At 37.8% G+C, this 17,456-nt stretch overlaps 1 protein-coding gene and 1 long non-coding RNA gene across 6 annotated transcripts in view; one reads left to right on the top strand and one right to left on the bottom strand.

Moving 5' to 3' along the window:
* Positions 1-12,422, bottom strand: part of LOC112971461 — a 29,077-nt gene extending 16,655 nt beyond the window's left edge. The window contains exons 1-3 of one of the 2 annotated variants that reach the window (XR_003255358.1): positions 11,064-12,422; positions 9,884-10,051; positions 821-2,095 (exon numbers count right to left, since the gene is read on the bottom strand). This is a non-coding gene — a long non-coding RNA (uncharacterized LOC112971461). Of the gene's footprint in view, positions 1-820; positions 2,096-9,883; positions 10,052-11,063 lie in introns of those variants that run through there. The other variant, XR_003255356.1, reaches the window with a different exon arrangement.
* A 93-nt stretch (positions 12,423-12,515) lies between these two features.
* Positions 12,516-16,936, top strand: SELENOK (selenoprotein K). Of its 4 annotated transcripts, none has more exons than XR_003255350.1 (5): positions 12,516-12,534; positions 13,805-13,895; positions 14,698-14,778; positions 15,513-15,605; positions 16,635-16,936. XR_003255350.1 is itself a non-coding variant. In XM_026076883.1 (5 exons), the coding sequence occupies exons 1-5, from the start codon at positions 12,961-12,963 to the stop codon at positions 16,636-16,638; spliced, it is 288 nt and encodes a 95-aa protein (XP_025932668.1). In that variant the 5' UTR covers positions 12,878-12,960; the 3' UTR covers positions 16,639-16,936. The 4 variants fall into 4 exon arrangements, 2 of the variants coding, with proteins under 2 accessions (XP_025932679.1, XP_025932668.1); XM_026076883.1 differs by lacking the exon at positions 12,516-12,534 and adding an exon at positions 12,878-12,979; XR_003255349.1 differs by lacking the exon at positions 12,516-12,534 and adding an exon at positions 13,258-13,440.
* Positions 16,937-17,456: the final 520 nt, after the last annotated feature.

Raw genomic sequence — 17,456 nt, 5'->3', positions numbered from 1 at the left:
CTGGAACAGGTTGCCCAGAGAGGTGGTGGAGTCTCCTTCTCTGGAGATATTCAAAACGCGCCTGGATGCAATCCTGTGCAATGTGCTCTAGGTGACCCTGCTGAGCAGGGGGGTTGGACTAGATGATCTCCAGAGGTCCCTTCCAACCTCAGTGATTCTGTGATTCTGTGATTCTCCTGTCTGAAGAAGTTATTATATACCTTAGACAGATGCAGTTTCACAATTTGTATTGTGAAGTGAGTTTAATTTTTCTAATTTGGAATTCTTCAGGTAGAGTCTTCACCAGATCTTTGTAGAGTTCTTAAGCTCCAATGTTTGCTTCATCAGAACGCATTACTATTCCAAATTATAAAGGGGTATGGGCTCCTGGCTATGCTGTGACTCTGTGGAACTCCTATAGATTGCTTTACTAATGTTTTTGCAGGACCTTTCCTACTCTTTGCACACTGATGTATTGCACTAATCTGGCAGATAACTGGTGCAGCATTTTGTTGTAAAATGTTGCTGTAAATCACTTTTATGTTTTCAAATGTCTTTGCAAGGTGGTGGAATGACTTAGCAGAAAACAGTGTAGTTGCTGACAGCAGATTCTTTCCCTTAAGGGATAATGCTTGCAAAAAGAAAACATAATATGATAGTGTAAGCAGAAAAAAATCCAGAAGACTTGTGGCCCACTTTAGTTCTACGACCTTGGATGTAACCAAAAGACTTCTCATCTTTGTTGCTCAAGCAACCTGTAGATAGTCCAATACACAGTCTTGAATGCTTTTATGAAAGAAGAAAAATAAGCTAGAACTTGAAAGATACTATAGGTACTATATTGATTTTTTCTATGAATTTTTATTACAAATTGTGCACTCAGATCTGACCAAATACAGATTTTCTATTTTTTATACCTAGCAGTTCCATCTAATGCAGCAAATCAACTGAAGAGCAAACAAAGTAAAATAAGGTTATATATTTATTTTCCAAGCAAACCTTAAGCTAATTAGAAGGTTTGAGTAGTATCATCTTTATTCTCAGAAGTCAGCTGGTTAATTACATTATCTATTTCATTATTGCATGTGTCCTTTAATTTAGACAGGCCCTCTTAAATGAAAATAGGACATTTTAATCTGACCATGTTCACTGTATCATGGGAAATCTTATTTCAATTATTTCTTCTTTTTCTTTTGTCAAGGATCCTATTTTAAATATCTGGTGAGCTCAGGTTATAGGGAATCTGATTCACACTCTCCTAGCAAATATCCTGTTTTACATATCTTTATTTTATTATTGTTAGCTAAATCAGATAAGCACTGTCTGCCGTGATGCGACTTCATTTTATAGCATTCTGACTTAATTCAGTGCTACCATGTCTTCCTTTCCCTATGACTGCATAGAGGTGAGCAAGATAGAGATATTTCTCATCTTTTTCTTTAGTCTACTCAAACCAGTAATTATCTTTGGCCAGTACTGAGGAGAAAGACAGACTGCATTGTTAAAAGTAGTTCATAGAATAGAAAAAATAATAATTTGAGGACTGCTCAGATTAGTAATTCATAGTTAGCTAATATAGCAGGACAAAGTAGTCTCAAAGTTCTAGTTACCTGAAGATCATGAATGTCACTGCAGCCTTAAGGTAATGAACAAGATACTGCTTCAGGACCTTCAGGGACAATGTATTCATTGTTCTCGAGTTTGTTTAATATAGCAATTAATATGATTAAGCTAGTGTCAAATCTGTTTTAAATACTATTGCAGTGGGTCATTAACTTTAACACTGACATCATGTTCTCCCTACTGCATCTACCTTATTTAGGAAAGATACTATACTAATGCTTAGCTTTCACTTGAATCAAAGAATATATTTACACTTGTCTAGTTCTTAAGATATTGCTCAAACTCTTCTGGTACTAGAAAGTATATTGGACCAATGGGGGGGAAAAAAAGGGGGGGAGAAGGTATTCCAACCCATATCTTTAAGGCACTTGAAACTCCCATTGAAATAACAGGGGCAGTCTCTGGATTCATAATTTGCAAACCTACTGGCATATAGCCAATCCTGGTGTAATTTTTCTTGATGGATGCTCTTTTAGATTACCTTCAAGGTTGCCTAGAATAAAAAAACAGAGCTGTTTGTAGATTCCATAAAGGATATGATGCAAGCTAATTCAGGAGGAATCATGAGATAATTCTCAAGTTTTCTTTGTTCAAAAGAGATCAAGAGATGCTAGGTTTTTTAGTGAGAACTATCAAGAATGGCTGGAGGAGGATGGAGGCAGTATCTCAAGATCAGAAGTTCAGTAAGTCAGCATGGAAGCAGACCTAGAAACTGGTGAGAAGATTTTTAGAAATAGCTTAAATAGTGGCAAAAACTGCATAGAAAATTGGTCAGTTTCTCAAAATTGGATTTTGTTTAGAACTGTTCAGATGATCCATATTCACTTAACTAGAATACTTTCTCCATGAGTCACACACTAAAGCTTTTTACAAATGATATCCAACATTATTTAGAGAACTTCTGCTAGATAATGTAGCCTTGCTGCTTTGTTAGCATTTAGTGTTTGACCAAGGTATGTGCTTAATAAAGCTAACCATGGGACATCTTTGTTCAAAACACTTGCATAATCACACTGATGCCTGACTTCATATTAACACAAAGAACACTCTCACAATTAACTTCAATTGACACTCACTGGTTCTCAGCAAGACCATGTACAGAATGAGACTAAACAGTAAATTATTATTTCAGATTATATTTTTAAAAAAGTTAGACAAACACTGGCAAGGCAGTATGTGGAAAAAAATGTTAATGATGAAAAATTGAAATACTAGATTAGTCCACCTATGGACAGTTACGGTCATAACTGTAACACAGTCAGGAAGCAAATATTGCAGAACCCTAATTACTGCTTCTGCCATCAACAAGAAAGGCTGCAGATCTGCAGCAGCAATGTAAGCAGGAAGCAGCAATGATGGTTCGAGAGTCTCTGAAAGGAGTTCCAGGCATCAAATGCTTTGCTATAGCTCTCATTCCCGCATCCAGTGTCAAACACTTCAAAGAAAAGAATGAGAAATACCATATGAGATAAATATGGGATAAGCTACTTCAATCAAACCTCTCAGCTTAATTCCCAATGCTTGGAGACTCAGACATGATGGCTTATTTCCCTGACTTTTTTTTAAGCTTAAAATAAAACTCTTTTCTTCCTCAAAAACTTCTGATTCCTTTTGATTCTTTTTTTTTTTTCATCCCAGGGCAGTGAGGAGTAAGGAATGCTATGCCTAAAAATAAATTTGTCTTTGTTTAAAATTAAATTTACCTCTACTTCTTTGAAAGAGAAATTTAATTTTGACAGTAGCCTAAAATGTGAATATCCTACTATGAAAGCATAAAACGTAAAACTAAGTTTTCCAAGCTTTCTTACAGAAAAATAGGTTTACAATATAGCTTTTGGTTGGTGTTTTGTTTGTCTGAAGAAACAACCTCCTTCTCCAAAGAAGTCCTTTCTTTCAAGATAGTATGAAGGGCTTCCTGATACTTGTTATCACCCACTAATTTTCACTGATGTGAAATGTTTTTTCCTGTTACCAAAAAAACCTCAAAACCTTACTCTGTGTAATCCATTTACATTTTTATATATTTCAATTCAACTCTCTCATTTCTACTTAGATTTTATTATGTATCTGTTTGTATGCCTCACTGCCTTCAAAAAAATCAATTTTTACCACCATTTTCTGCACTGCTACAATGCCTTTCTTATGATGCATTAATTAGAACTTAACATATTATTCTATGGAAGAATTTAAAGAATTTTTATAATCTCATTATTTGGTTTGACTTGCATTCTTTTTCTCTACCTTTGGAGCTCAGCTTCATGCTGACTGCATCCTTGGAGAACACTAATTCTTACCTTACCCTTGTTGAATGAAAATAGCACTTAGGATTTCTATGGTCTAGTTCTTTCTTCTTTGAGCATGAAAGATGACAGCTCAGTTGTGATCAACTGCCAACATAAAGACGTTATTGGGGATTCTTTCCCATGTGCCCAGTTTGTTCCTTCTGAGTTTAAAAACTACTTATTTAAGCTAGGCATAAAAAAGAAGGATTTTTAAAGTCAAGAAGATATGAGTGTAGAGAACTGAAAGCATGTTTCTCTCATTCAGTCTGAAGGAGGTAGCCAGAAACATTAAATAAATTTATATGGAATTATTGTTTAATCAGGGCTAGTTCTGCTTATGATAGCATAGAGTCAGTGTATCTTACATTCTTGATTATGAGGCATAACATTGTGGACTAACTTAAATGGGAAAAATGGATAATCCAATAAATAGGATAAAGAATTTCAACTATATTTTAAAACAAGAATCTTTGGGTGGCCTCTATCATGAGGTATGGGTACATGTTCCCAATCAGATATGACTTAGTACTTCTCTGATGGAGTCTACTGTAAGAAGTCTTGCATGTTCCTAAATTGATATTTTGTTTAGTGACTCAAAAGCTTTTGCAGCCTGTGAGACTGTACGGCATGGTGCACACATCTCCTGTAAAATGTGGAACTTTCCTGTGGGTATGTTTTCCCAGATTAGTTCTATAGCTTCCAGGGGATTTTTCTACCAAGTTGCCCATAGTTTTAAATATATCTTTCAGAGATAGTTTTTATAGTCACTGAATCCATTGTCATGGCTGTGGCTTCCACTTTACCTCCAGTAAATCAAGAAGAAGGTTTCAAACACAGCAACGTAAAAATCAGGGACAATAAGAATGGAGTAAGAAGGCTGCAACTTCCAAGCAATATACATTTAAAAACTTCTACAGAATCACCACGCTAGTGCCCAATCCAGGCCTTATGGCAGCAGCATCTTCCCAACCACCTCTTAACAAATCATGACTATGTGCTTTCAAAATATCTACACTGCATGCACCAATTTTAAGGTTTTTCACTTCCATTAAAGTAACAACTTTTCAGAAGACAAAAGGTGATATTAATAGTCCAGCACAACCATAAGAGCTTTTCAGAACAATGTGTCAATTATCAATCACTGTTTTATTCACCAAATATATTATGGAACTGGCATCATCTACTAGCTTCTGACAAGTACCTAGACTGCTATTTTTAACTCTGTTGTTAAATCCAAAACAGTTAAAGAAAGTTCAACAGCTAAAGCTATAGATCAGATACTAGAGATGTTTCCAACAGTTAGAGCCCTTTTTGATTTGTCAGCTTATTTGCAGTGCCTTTGCTGATGCAGTAATGGATATTCCTCAAATTTATGTTCATCTTGCTATATCCACTTTCCACTGGTAAGTCTACATCGCTGGCTGGTGCGTTGCAAGGAGGGGAAAAAACAGAGTTTGACTTGCTGCAATTTAGTATGGCTCCACGATGGCAAATCCACATCGCATCTTTACTAGGGATGAAGCTCATGCCAACTGCCAGTCCTCAGTAGGCAGAGCATATGAGCAGAGAGCTAATGACCCTGTGTCCACACTGCAGGAGTGCCCCAGCAGCACTCTGCTGCGTTGCAACCTCAGCCTTGGTTGATCAGGAGGGAAACCCCTCTGAGCGCAATAGCAGTACGCTCTAGTGCCTTCTGCAAAACTCCAAATACAGAAGCAAGACTCCAAACAAAGCAGTAAAGTAAATCTGCACCAAGAAGAAATCTTTAGTGTATGTGCAAGCCATGCATACCTAGCAGAAAACAGCACTGTCTATATCCTAGCTGTATATATTTTCTGGGACAAGTATAATTTCAGTTGATCATATGGGAAGGAAGAAATAGAGAAACAGGTGGATTTCTCTTTGTTCTTTAACAATATTTACAATTTAAAATTTTTACAACAGAGTGCTGATTGTATTAAAAGGACTAACATAATCAAGAAATATAATTCACCTATAAATATCTTAGTCCAAAAATACTCAGCTAGTCTCCTAAGAGCTCCAGCTGGGGAGACTACTGATGTTCAGCAGAACTGGACTAGGCTGTGGGACAGAAGCTTCCTGAGAGCCAACTACACTAAGCCAGGTGTAGAAGCACAATGGACAGCAGTCAGTTCTGTAGCAAAAACAGTATGCACACAAATGAGAAAATAACAACCGGAAAAATATTCAAAGTAACTCATGTGTTTCTTTTTATCAGAAATATGTATCCTTCAGCACAGACAGTCTCAAAATTCGCTCCTAGTAAAATCATCTACTCTTCTAGCTATGGCTTCACGCGTGCCCCAGCTATCCGATGCGGCACAGCCCACACAAGGCTCACCAGAGCCTCAGTGAGGCCAGAAGATGCCATTGCATACGCTGTGTGTTGAAGTCAGCTCAGGCACAAAAATAAAGGATAAGGAGTAATGCCATATTGGAATATGCGTCCTTCCAGCTTCCTTTCTCACACCTCAAATATGAGTTCTCAGTCATATAACCTATGCCTTTCCCACAGGCTGGATGATAAGAAAGCTTCTTAACCAGCTATCTACAAGCAGCCCCACAGCAACATGCATTAGAGCTTTTTGCCTCCTTTTAGTGTATTCATAACTAAGCTATCACCTAGCAGGGACAGCCCAATGCATGCTAAATATTTAACAGAGCTTTTACAGATAACTGAAACATACTATATGCCTTAACAGGCTCCCACGAACACCCTGAATGTGTAAAAGGGGGTTGTTTACCTACCTTTTGAACAAAAGCAGGTTTACTTAGAAAATGATAATGTCTGGCATTTAAACTGTTGAGAGTTCTTCAGCACTTTAAGATGCCATCTTTTTCTTAAACGTTTGTCTTTTCCCAGCCTTTAAACACCTCTCCCTCTTTGCTGGTACTGTGGTGCTAAAGAAATCAGTACAGGCCAATGTACACAGACAAATAAGCAGAAGATTATAAAATCATTTCCAATCACATTGTCACCTGCAGCTGAGGTAGTGGTCTGTGGGCAATATATTCTGGCAGAAAAGCCAACATCCACATCACACCACCTGTCTTAAATCAATTCCTCTTGTTAATAATTCCTTTTAATTTCTAAAAATACCACAAAAGGGAAATGATGTCTTTTTTAGTATCAAATTAAAATCTGTAAAGTGGAAAGAGCCATATGAAATCTCTAAGTGTGCTTAGAGGCTAATTTTACAAATAGGATTTAAAAATGTAAGAACAAAATGGCAAAGGATAATCACTATCTTGAACATTTATTCTTCAACCTTGATGCATTGAATTTTGCTTCTCACTAAACAAATTTTATTATTTTAAAATGAGTTCAAAAAAAGGAAAAAGAAAAAAGCATGCATTCAGAAGCAGGCATTGTGTGTGCATGCATTCACAATCCAGTCTCATCAGGTACATGACAAATCTGAATCCCACGCATTAGCAGAAAGCGCAACAAGGCAAAGGATATTTGCCTTGAACCAAAACATTAACAGATTCTAAGGCTGCTTTTATTTTGTTTCTTCTACATGACAGATGAAAACGTGGCTTGGAAAAATTAAAACAGATGCGAGAATGAGCAAGTGGGTTCTATTTCAGGCTTTGCCATTAACTTGTTGTATAGCTTTCAGGAAGCAACTTTGGGTTTTTTTCAGTTGACCCATCTGAGGATGGTTATTTTTCCTACCCACTGTACTTCAAAAGGTCATTATTAGACTTATTTACATAATGCTTCTAAAATGTTTAAAACAAATATCACTGCATAAGTTATACCATATCTTTTTTTTCTCTCTCTTTCTCTCTAATTATCTATATTCTTCCTGGTGTTCTCACCTTTTTTCATTTATTCCAAAAGTCGTGAAAGGTACCAATGACAAAATGAGAAGTCTGCTATTCCACAGCAGAATTCTCAGCTTTTCCCCCAGGCTAACCAGCCACGGCTCAAAAATATCCAGTATGTTCCACTCAGCTGTTCCGGTCCGTCATGTAATCGTGGCCCACATGTAAATACAAAGGCTTTTCTCTAACTCTACCCAAGACTCTGCCAATATCACGCTTCTGACCAATTCCCCAAACAGCATACATCTGTGTATTTAATATTGGTCCTTAATCTAAGAAGAATTTGCCACTATGTGCCACCTATCTGTCTAGTGGCACTGGACTACGGATTTTATATAAAGGAAAATCCAAACATATTACTTACTTGGCAGAACATTTGCAGTGTAATTATACAAAGCAGCTAATGTTATTTCACACTTATGCTGCCACCTGATGGCTGTTCAAAGTATCACCATTAATTTTTGAACATGAGTGAAACAGGTGTTTCTTCACTCTGGTCAGTGGTTGTTTTACCAATTACAGAGCATGCTCTGTTTCCACCTAAACAGAAAAATTTGTACTATTTCTTTCTGCCAAGGTGTGTTTTGAATATAACAGTATAGAAGTTCCTTTCTAGACTCTCATACAACTTTCTATTGATGACCAACAATTTCATTCTACTAAGAGAAGTCTTTGATTTGTAAGAGTACACAATACTTGCAGGAAACTATGGCTTTTTATATATAAGGATGTTTTGTTACCTGAAGAAATAAAAAAGCACAAGGCAGCCCTTTTGCATCCTTCCAGGACATATTTGCTATTAAACTGATAACCATACTACTAAATGGTTAGCATTTCAGTCCTGCATGAATTTTGCACCAAAGCCTTATGTTTGTCATTTAGACACCAACAAATGGTATTTAAAAAAAAAAAATCCTATTACTGGAACACCTGGTCTCTGTCCCACCTTGGCGGGGGGAAAAGTCCAGAGCATTATGTGCTTACTCTTTTGTCCTGGTTTTATGCACAGACCAGAGCTGATTTTGCAAAATATTTTCTCCAGCTGAAATCTGCACAAGACATCTTCTTTTTTAACCCAAACCCTACAATACACAAGAGCATATCCTTATCTGGGGCACTAAAAAATAAAATTATAGTGCTTCGCTGAACTATTCAGAACTGAAGCTTACTTAAAAAATAGGCAAATTTAATCTAAAATTTTGACACTAAACAACATAATTTAGTTCCAAGCAGGATTAAATTGCAGGTCTTTCACAAAAAGCAAATTATTTTATTTGGCTTATGAAAGCCATAATGAAATATGACAATAATGTAAAATACCCTCTGAATTTTATCTTTGAAGTTCAAAGGAACATACAGCTTTCTACCTTTGTAATTTGCTTTGCTCTGGAGTTAGATGATCTTCTCCCTATAATACACACAATATTAATTCTGTGTGCATAAGACAAAAATACTAACATACACGGATTTTTTTTTAATGAGTAATTCAAATCCAAATTAAATTTTGCTTGTTTCCATTTAAATTCTGTCATTGTGTAACCCACTACAAGAAAAAGTTCTACAGGCCAGTAGAAAAAGATGCCTTTTCTGTGCCTGATATTCAAATGTGGTCAACAGCTTGGAATTCCTCTGCAGGGTATGGTCAGGTTTCTCCTGTTAGCTTTTAATTCAGAATTATTTTCTCCTATAAAGTTTATATTGATTTTAAAAAATGTAGCATAAACTTCACAGAGTATATCCCCTGTTCATGCTATTTCACCACTTCTCTATGTTCAGAGGCATGCAATTTTCTAACCCTTTCATATCATAACTAAAAGGTCCCTCCCTCAGTATATAAAATCCTACAAAAATGGCTAACCAAGAGTTTTGCTACTTTTGATGAAAAAAATAGAAAAGTTACTAAAGCATAGTAATATGCTGCTCAGATACCTGTACTTAGGTATTGTTATAAAACAGAATTTATCCCACTGAGAGTTAAGACTGTAAAAAATTAAAAAGCACTCTTACTACAGGCCTTCTCCAATTATTAGTCTTAATATCCAGCTGCTCTCACTTGCATTGTACAGATATTTATTTGGCCTACCATCAAAACAACCGTGGCATCTCCTCAATTTCAACATGGCAAATATGTAACTTTAAGCACTTACACACTGATAACTGCCTGGCTCCATTCCTTGCGCGCCCACCTTCAGAAAGGTGACCCAGTCGTTTCGCATTTCCTTTGCCAACTTGCAAAATGCCTTCTTCTGCCTTTTTTCGTTACAGCAGGAGCCCTGGTGCTTTTGCCCTCCGAGCTTCCCAGCATCAGGCACACACTGAAAGCAAAGGTGAGGGTCACAGACCGAGGCTGGCACGGCGGCAGCAGGACCAGGAACGCCCGGCCGTGGCACCCCGCAACCCGCCCTGCCCTCTGCGAGGACGCGGCCGCTCAGGGAGAGGCCAGGGCAGAGCAGGCACCGGAAATTAGGATTTATGCCCCCACCTGCCATCCCAACTGTCTGGTCCTTAAATGGCAAATACACGCGAATAACTGTTTTCCTACTCCTCTCCTCTACCCCGTTCCTGACCCAAGGATAGGTTGATGGATAACAACTTTAATAATACTATGCTCATTTCTAACCAAACCTTTCAAGTCTCATATTTGCATGTTTAAATCTTAAATCTGGAATAATGTATATTTGTGCACTTAAAAAAAAAAAAAAAGGCTAGTTGTAAACACAAAAACTTTCATGTAGCATTTTATGGGATGGTTACTTTACCACTGTTAATTATCTGGACATGCTTTCTTGAAAAAAAAAAAGCAACTATTCAAAGAATACACACATGCTAATCATCCGAATTTTAAAAAATATATTTCTTTAATCTCATACACAAAAATACATTTCACATAGAAAGTTTGCATTTTAATTATATCATTTTAGGACACACCAACACAGTACTTTAACTAAATAGCTAAGACTATCTCACACATGATTTTATTTTACTTTTATTAATAACTCTAAGGAACCACATCACTAGTCTTTTTTGTTACTTGAAAAACAGGAAAGTCATTGTTCCTTTCTGCAGGATTAACACACTCCCTGTGAAAGACAAATCCATTAAAAATAGGAATGAATTTTTCAAACTATTATTGGATGAACTCATGCAGGACCTCATCAACTCCATACAGAACATGTCTTCAGGTGGAATAATTACCCAGTTTTATTCAGGTTCACTATTACGTTTCTGTCTAAATTACAGTGAAAAGCCTGGACTGTGACATTTTTTTCTTATATTAGAAACAGTCATTCCGGGTATGTTTTCACTCTATCTTATAATTTACAATACCTCCTTTATCTTTATATATCACCATCATCTTCTCATTGCCATCCTCTGTTTTTGTTGTCTTCTTGGCAAATATTGTATCTACAACTTGTGCAGTAGTTCTCTAAACACAAGAGGATATGGCATTTTATCTGAAAGTCTACTGTAAAAAAAAAAAACACAAAGAGTATTTATAAAAATTACTTAAAAGTGAGCCTATATTCTTTTCGCATTTTATCATGTTAATAGAAAAGATATGTATTTGTCATATACTTTCTTTGAATGCTGTTATTTTCCTAATACTTGAAAAGGCATTGTCAAATAATGTTTTCACTTTCCCTACATACTAAACTTAATACATATGTAATAATATCGTTTAATGCATGGTACCAGATCTACTATGCATTCCATAAAATAGAAGCACACTAATACACCTTTTCATCCTGTTTATTGTTCCATTTAGCTGGTTTCACTGAGAACCTAAAGATAATGTTTAAATGAGTCATTGCCTGAATCTCTGTTTCTCTTCCACACAGATACAGGCTATGCTTTGCGATTTGTGAACTGAAGCTGATCCAACCACCCTTTACTATTATTTGAAAAAAATCATCATAAGCACACCTAGCTAACAGGACAGATGTTGCCCATGAGTAATTTTAACACAGTACGTTTAGGCCTACTTAACTATGCTTCACCTGCTTTTTCTAAACCCTACTTTTGTATTTTTCCATTTGTTGAAAGATAAATGATCTAGAGCTTATATTAATAATAAATATTTCATCACATATTTGTTTTTAAGGATGTTTTTCTTTCACAATTGCTTTCAGTCATTAACAGGAGCTTATTTCTGGAACACAGGACTTTTAACAATCACCTGTCAGTCGCAAGCAATTTCTTTACTGGGGGCAACTACACCGCCACAGACATTATATGCCACTTCAGCATTACAATTTCAAACTCAGACTACACACCTGCGTTAAGAGATGGAGCAAAGGGCTTTAGCACATAGTCACTAGGAAAGGGCAGGCCTTGCAAAGGCGGTATTAAAAAACAAAAACAACAGAAGGTATCATTATGTTAATTATTATTAGTTACCTCTAATTTTACATGTTAGAAGAACATGTAAAGTTTTCCCCATTAGAAGTTTTAGCACTACTTGCAGAGAGGAATTTTATAACAGCAAAATAAACTAAAACAACTGCTTAACTTCGGGCTGAACATTCCCACCAGCATCCACAAAAGGGGAATACACACAGCCAGAAACAAGCCTGCGGTAAACAGAGACGACGTAGCCTTGCTTTGGAGAGGGGCTTTAAATAAATCCCCGTACTGGGGCACATTTGCCCTGTACGAGGCACCTACCAAACGTCACTCCTGCGAGACACCGCTTTTCACGCACTAGTGAGAAAAGCAGGTTCCACGGGAACAGACCAAACGCACTCAACGACTAGAAAAGACTTATGTGGTGATAAAGGACAGACTTCTTTGCTTTTAAGTAAGTAAGTAAGTAAACAAATAAATAAACCTCGGGAAAGACTACTAAGAAGGAAAGCGACGCCGGCGCACTACCGGCTGTACCTCGGAGGAGGGAAGCGCCGGCGGGCAGGCTGCCCTCAGGGCCGCCCCTCCGCGCGCCGCCGGCCCCTCAGCGGGGCTGCTGGGGGGGGGGGCGGGAGGGGGGTGTCCGGCACCCACCGGCGCGATTATTACCCCGCCAGCGGCGAAAGCGGCGCCGCCCAGCCGCGGCCACGCCACAACCTCCCCCGGGCCCGCCCCGCCGCCCTCGTCAGCCCGGAGCGGGGAGCTGGCACCAGCGCGGGCATCCGCCTTCAGCGGCCCTGCCGGCGCATGCGCGGCCCGCCCGCGCACGCGCACTAGGGGCTGGGGCTGGGGACACGACAGCGGCGGGCGCCCCGCGACGATGGTTTATATTTCGAACGGTGAGGGGCGGCCGTTGGGAGGGCGCGCGGGTCGGTGAGGGGCGGCCGTTGGGGAGGGGGCGGGCCGGGCCGGGCCGGGGGTTCTCCCAGTAGAGAGGGCCCGGCCCGGCCCGGCCCGGCCCTGCCCTGCCCTGCCCGAGTGGGGTCGGGCTCGAGGGCCTCGTCGCGTCGCTGGGGCTGCGTGACGGTGGCAGCCGAGTCCCCCCAGGGCCGCAGGGGACATGGCGGGGTCCGGGCAGCGAGCTGGGCGCTGCGCGTGAGGCCTGCGCCGGGCGGCTGGTACCGGCCTGGCGCTGCCCGCGGAGAGGAGCCGCCGCGGCCTGCCCTTCCCTGCCCTCGGCGCGTCCCGCCTGCTGCTGGTGTCGCCGCCAGATAAAATCCGTGCTCCGGGGACTTCCGCGGGGCCTGGGTTTGAACGTCCCTGGTTTTTAAGGAGTTTGAGAAGTGGAACTGCGTTCTGTGTAAGCACCACGCATAACGGAGAAAAGGCTTGACGTAGAAATGTAGTAACGTAGAAAAGGCTCAATGTAGAAAAGCACAGGCTGTACTGGGTTTTTTCATAGATTTACCTGGGTACAGGGTATGTTTGATGGTGGTGTTTCAGTAATTTCAAGTACTTTTTGCTGTTATTCCCAAAAACGAATGACACCCCATAGGAAATGAAACTTACTAGTGTTACTTATGAAGAGTAGTTTCTCCATCCTTTTTGCCAATTCTAGACTTATAAGATGTATTTTTATGTAATATACTACAATAACTTATGTAATATATTACAGTGTAATTTATTAAACATCGCAGAATAATCTGTATCTTCATATGTTACAGGACAAGTTTTGGATAACCAGAGTCGGGCTCCTTGGCGTTTGTCATCTATAACAGATTTCTTCTGGTCAATAGCAGATTTTGTGGTTCTGTTGTAAGTAGAAATTAATTCTTTTAATTAATTTTATTTTAAATTTATCATAAGTAGAAGCTACTCAGTGGTACAAGTAACACAATACGCCAAAAATATTAGTTTTACTCCTTAGCGTTGTGTATCTACTGTACCAAAAAAAAAAAGAGGTATGTTTTAATACGACTAGATGGCTTTGGTTATTAAGCCCTGTAAAATATTTAATACAAAGAAACTGTATGAAAACAGATGGTAACTTGCTGGCCGTTCAAGTGAGTTTTATTACATGGTAGATAATGTTTTCAACAACATATAGGTGACATTCATAATTACTTCCTTTTTAATACTGCAAAAAAAGGCATATATTTTTGTTGAACTGCTAGTTTCTAACAGTTGGTCAAATAATTGAGATAAACTTTGGAGAATATCTAGTGGTGACAATAGCTTCTGGTTATGTAAGGATAATTACACAGTAGTAATCACAAATTTAAGCTCCTTGATTGACATTCCTAAGGAACTAAGTGTTCTTTTCATGTCTTTAACAGTCCTTCATTATTTCAGTTACAGGTTTGTATTTGATGCATGTCTTGCACTTTATTTGGTAGAATACATTTCATAGTTTTACATATTCAACATTTGTGTTTACTTGAGTTTTACTGGGAAAAAAAAAGAATTACAAAAACTTATTGAACCACAATAATTGTGAGAAAATACACTGTTCATTCTGAACACCTTTTTTCATCCTGTTTCTCATCTTGCAATTCTGTTCCAAAACTGTTTATTTCTAGCAATCAATTTACATAACTCCTCCTGTTTTATTTTTCAGTTTCCAGAGCATTATTCAACCAGATTTGAGAAGGAGAGGCTACACATCTTCCTCCTATACAGGACATGATGATGGAAGAGGGTATTATTTCATATTCACACTAGTTTCTTTTTTCTATCTGAGCAGACTGTCTTAATGTATTCAGATTACAGTTACTGTGATTTGCTTTGAAACAGGTCATATCAGGAGACTAAAACGTTATTTTTCTGTGGCCTTTTCTCTGAAAGTTGTTGATAACAATGTATTTGTTCTAGACAGTTGAAGTAACAGTATAAATCTAACTCTCGCTAACACAATGTTTCCAAACTGCTTAGTAGGTGATAGCATGTCTGGTGAAATTTTTGTTAAACTTATGTTAAGCCTTTGGCTTACACTAAATCAGTCATTGCATGTATTAGTTTATCATAGATTATCTATGAATTTTAGGGAAAACACTTTGTTATATGGGTATCATTTCTGTAGTTTCTGAAGCATTAGAAGCAGTGACTTCCAAATAGCTAGCTTATGGGAAACACTATGGTTGCTGTGTCTCTCTGTTCTTAATGGATGGCCTTACTTTTTTTGTGGAGCTGTATAAAAGCCTCAGTTAGTGTTAGCTTTTTGTTGTGAGATAGGAGTAATTGGGACAGTTTGCATAAGAGAATTTTCATGGAAATGGGTTGGATTTCTGTGTTACAGCTTTTCACATGAAACTAAATAACTTTTCTAGAGGACCTAACTTTCCAATTACTGTAATTTAAAGGTAGTGTTTTTGTATTTCTAGTTTAATAGTTAAACAGGGGTTAAATAGGTTTTTTTTTCTTTTTCCTTCTAAGACCTCCAGGATATCCTCGCCGTAGGATGGGACGAATAAATCACTGGGGTGGAGGTCCCAGTCCACCACCAATGGCTGGAGGTGGATGAGGAAGGTAATTTCAAATCTGTTATGTCCTGCTTTGAACCTTTAAAAAGGCGGTGGGGGTGTGTGCTTCTATGTAAATTCTCCAAAGTTCCTTACTACCTTTTTAGTAGCATGGAGATGGATATACAAAGTGCGGTATAGATTCTTGAACCCAGACTATAAAAAAAAATTATTTGGAGCTTTTCATCTTTTTCATTGCTAATTTCAAGTTCAATTCAGATCACTAATGGCTGAAACTCTTTTCATTTCTAATGCTTGACATATGACAAACATGAGATTATTTAAAGTAGACACTTATTGATGGAAAAGATGATTAGCAAAGATGGTAAAAGATGCTTTTTCTTCTGCTAGTGATATAGCTATGTGAGTCTTGTATTATAGCATAAAAATCAGAATCGCTTAAAAAGGGGGAAGACCTTTGAAAAGTCCCGTTTTTACCTTGAATTTCTTACCATTGCCTGAATGCTGTGATTCAAAATGTTAATTCAATGTAAGGGTTGTTTGATTAATTAATTCAGCTGGTGGGTGTTTCATCTAATGTTGAATTTATATAGCATGGTTTCATCTACTTGAGGACTTAAGTTAACAATTCTTTTTGTCTGTCTTCTTTTTCATGAATTACTCTCCCCATTATTATCATAAGGAAAGTTAAAAGGGGGGAGAAAAACACACCTGCAGGTGACTAGTAACCAGTAATTCTTGTTTATCATAAAAACTAAGTGTAGCAAACAAAAAAATGTGCATCTATATTTCAGTTTTCTAAAAAAGGGAATAAGCTCCTTTCCGTGATTGTTTTTTTCTTTTTTCACCTGCATTTCTTTATCTCTGACTAGACATGAGGCCGGCAAAGGCTGTGGGGAGAGCTTTTGGGTGATGATGACAATGTGTAAGCTGCTCAGAAACAGGAGTTTGCAAGCTTTTGGCAGGTCTCATTTAGCCAAATTAAAAATACAATTTATTTTTAAATGGTTACTTGCATAGTTTTATCTCATAATGTTTCTAATGTGCCATAATATTTATTTTTTATATATTTTAGGTAAATGCCTGCTGCAAGAGGCAGGCAAATGAGCATGCACATTTGCAAGGTGAAAGGGAAGAGTTCAGTGGCGGACCAAACGAGTTTGAATGTTGTGAATGTGTATGTCTAACTGGAAACTGTTCTGTGATGCAAGCAGATTAATGAAGTTGTACTGGGAACTCCCTCCTCAAGGATCCAGTGTAACTGAACCGCAGTTTTATTAAATACATGTTTACTGTCTGTCTAAAGTCTTTGTATAGTTTCTGAAAATTTTACTGTAGTTGCAAAATAATAAGTAAATTATATTTGGCTTGTCACAATGCTGACTTTCTCATCATTTTTATAAAAGCAAAAAATTCTGTTTGAAGTAGAATAAGTCCTTTTATGCTCAATTGAGTAAAAAATACATTAATGTGATATTTCTCTATTTGGTGCAGGTCAGTCAAGGGTCAAAAAAGCTATGCTTCCTTTTTTTGATGGTACTAACATTCTGTATCTTATTATAGTATTAATGATACTCCATAGACACACTTTTTTAGCGTGTGACCTGCAGATTACTTTGCTTTACAATATTCCCTTTTGCAATGTCACTTCATTATGACCCATAATTGTTTTCCTATAATATGCCTGCTTTATCACTTCTTGAAATTAATTCCTTCTCCGTTATAAACTTACTTACTCAAATGTATATGCCAGTTCAGCATACAATACTTGGTGGGACTTTTTTCTCTCCCATAAAATTAGGCTGTGTTTTTATTAAAGGAAGAAACAGTAACTGTACTCAGTGATAACACTTAAGAATAATGGAAAAGCTTTTTTTTTTTTTTTTTTTCCCAAACA

The sequence above is a fragment of the Apteryx rowi genome, unplaced genomic scaffold (assembly GCF_003343035.1).
Source record: "Apteryx rowi isolate R43461 unplaced genomic scaffold, aptRow1 scaffold_111, whole genome shotgun sequence".
Lineage (NCBI taxonomy): Eukaryota > Metazoa > Chordata > Aves > Apterygiformes > Apterygidae > Apteryx > Apteryx rowi.
This window is presented reverse-complemented; position numbering and strand designations above follow the sequence as displayed.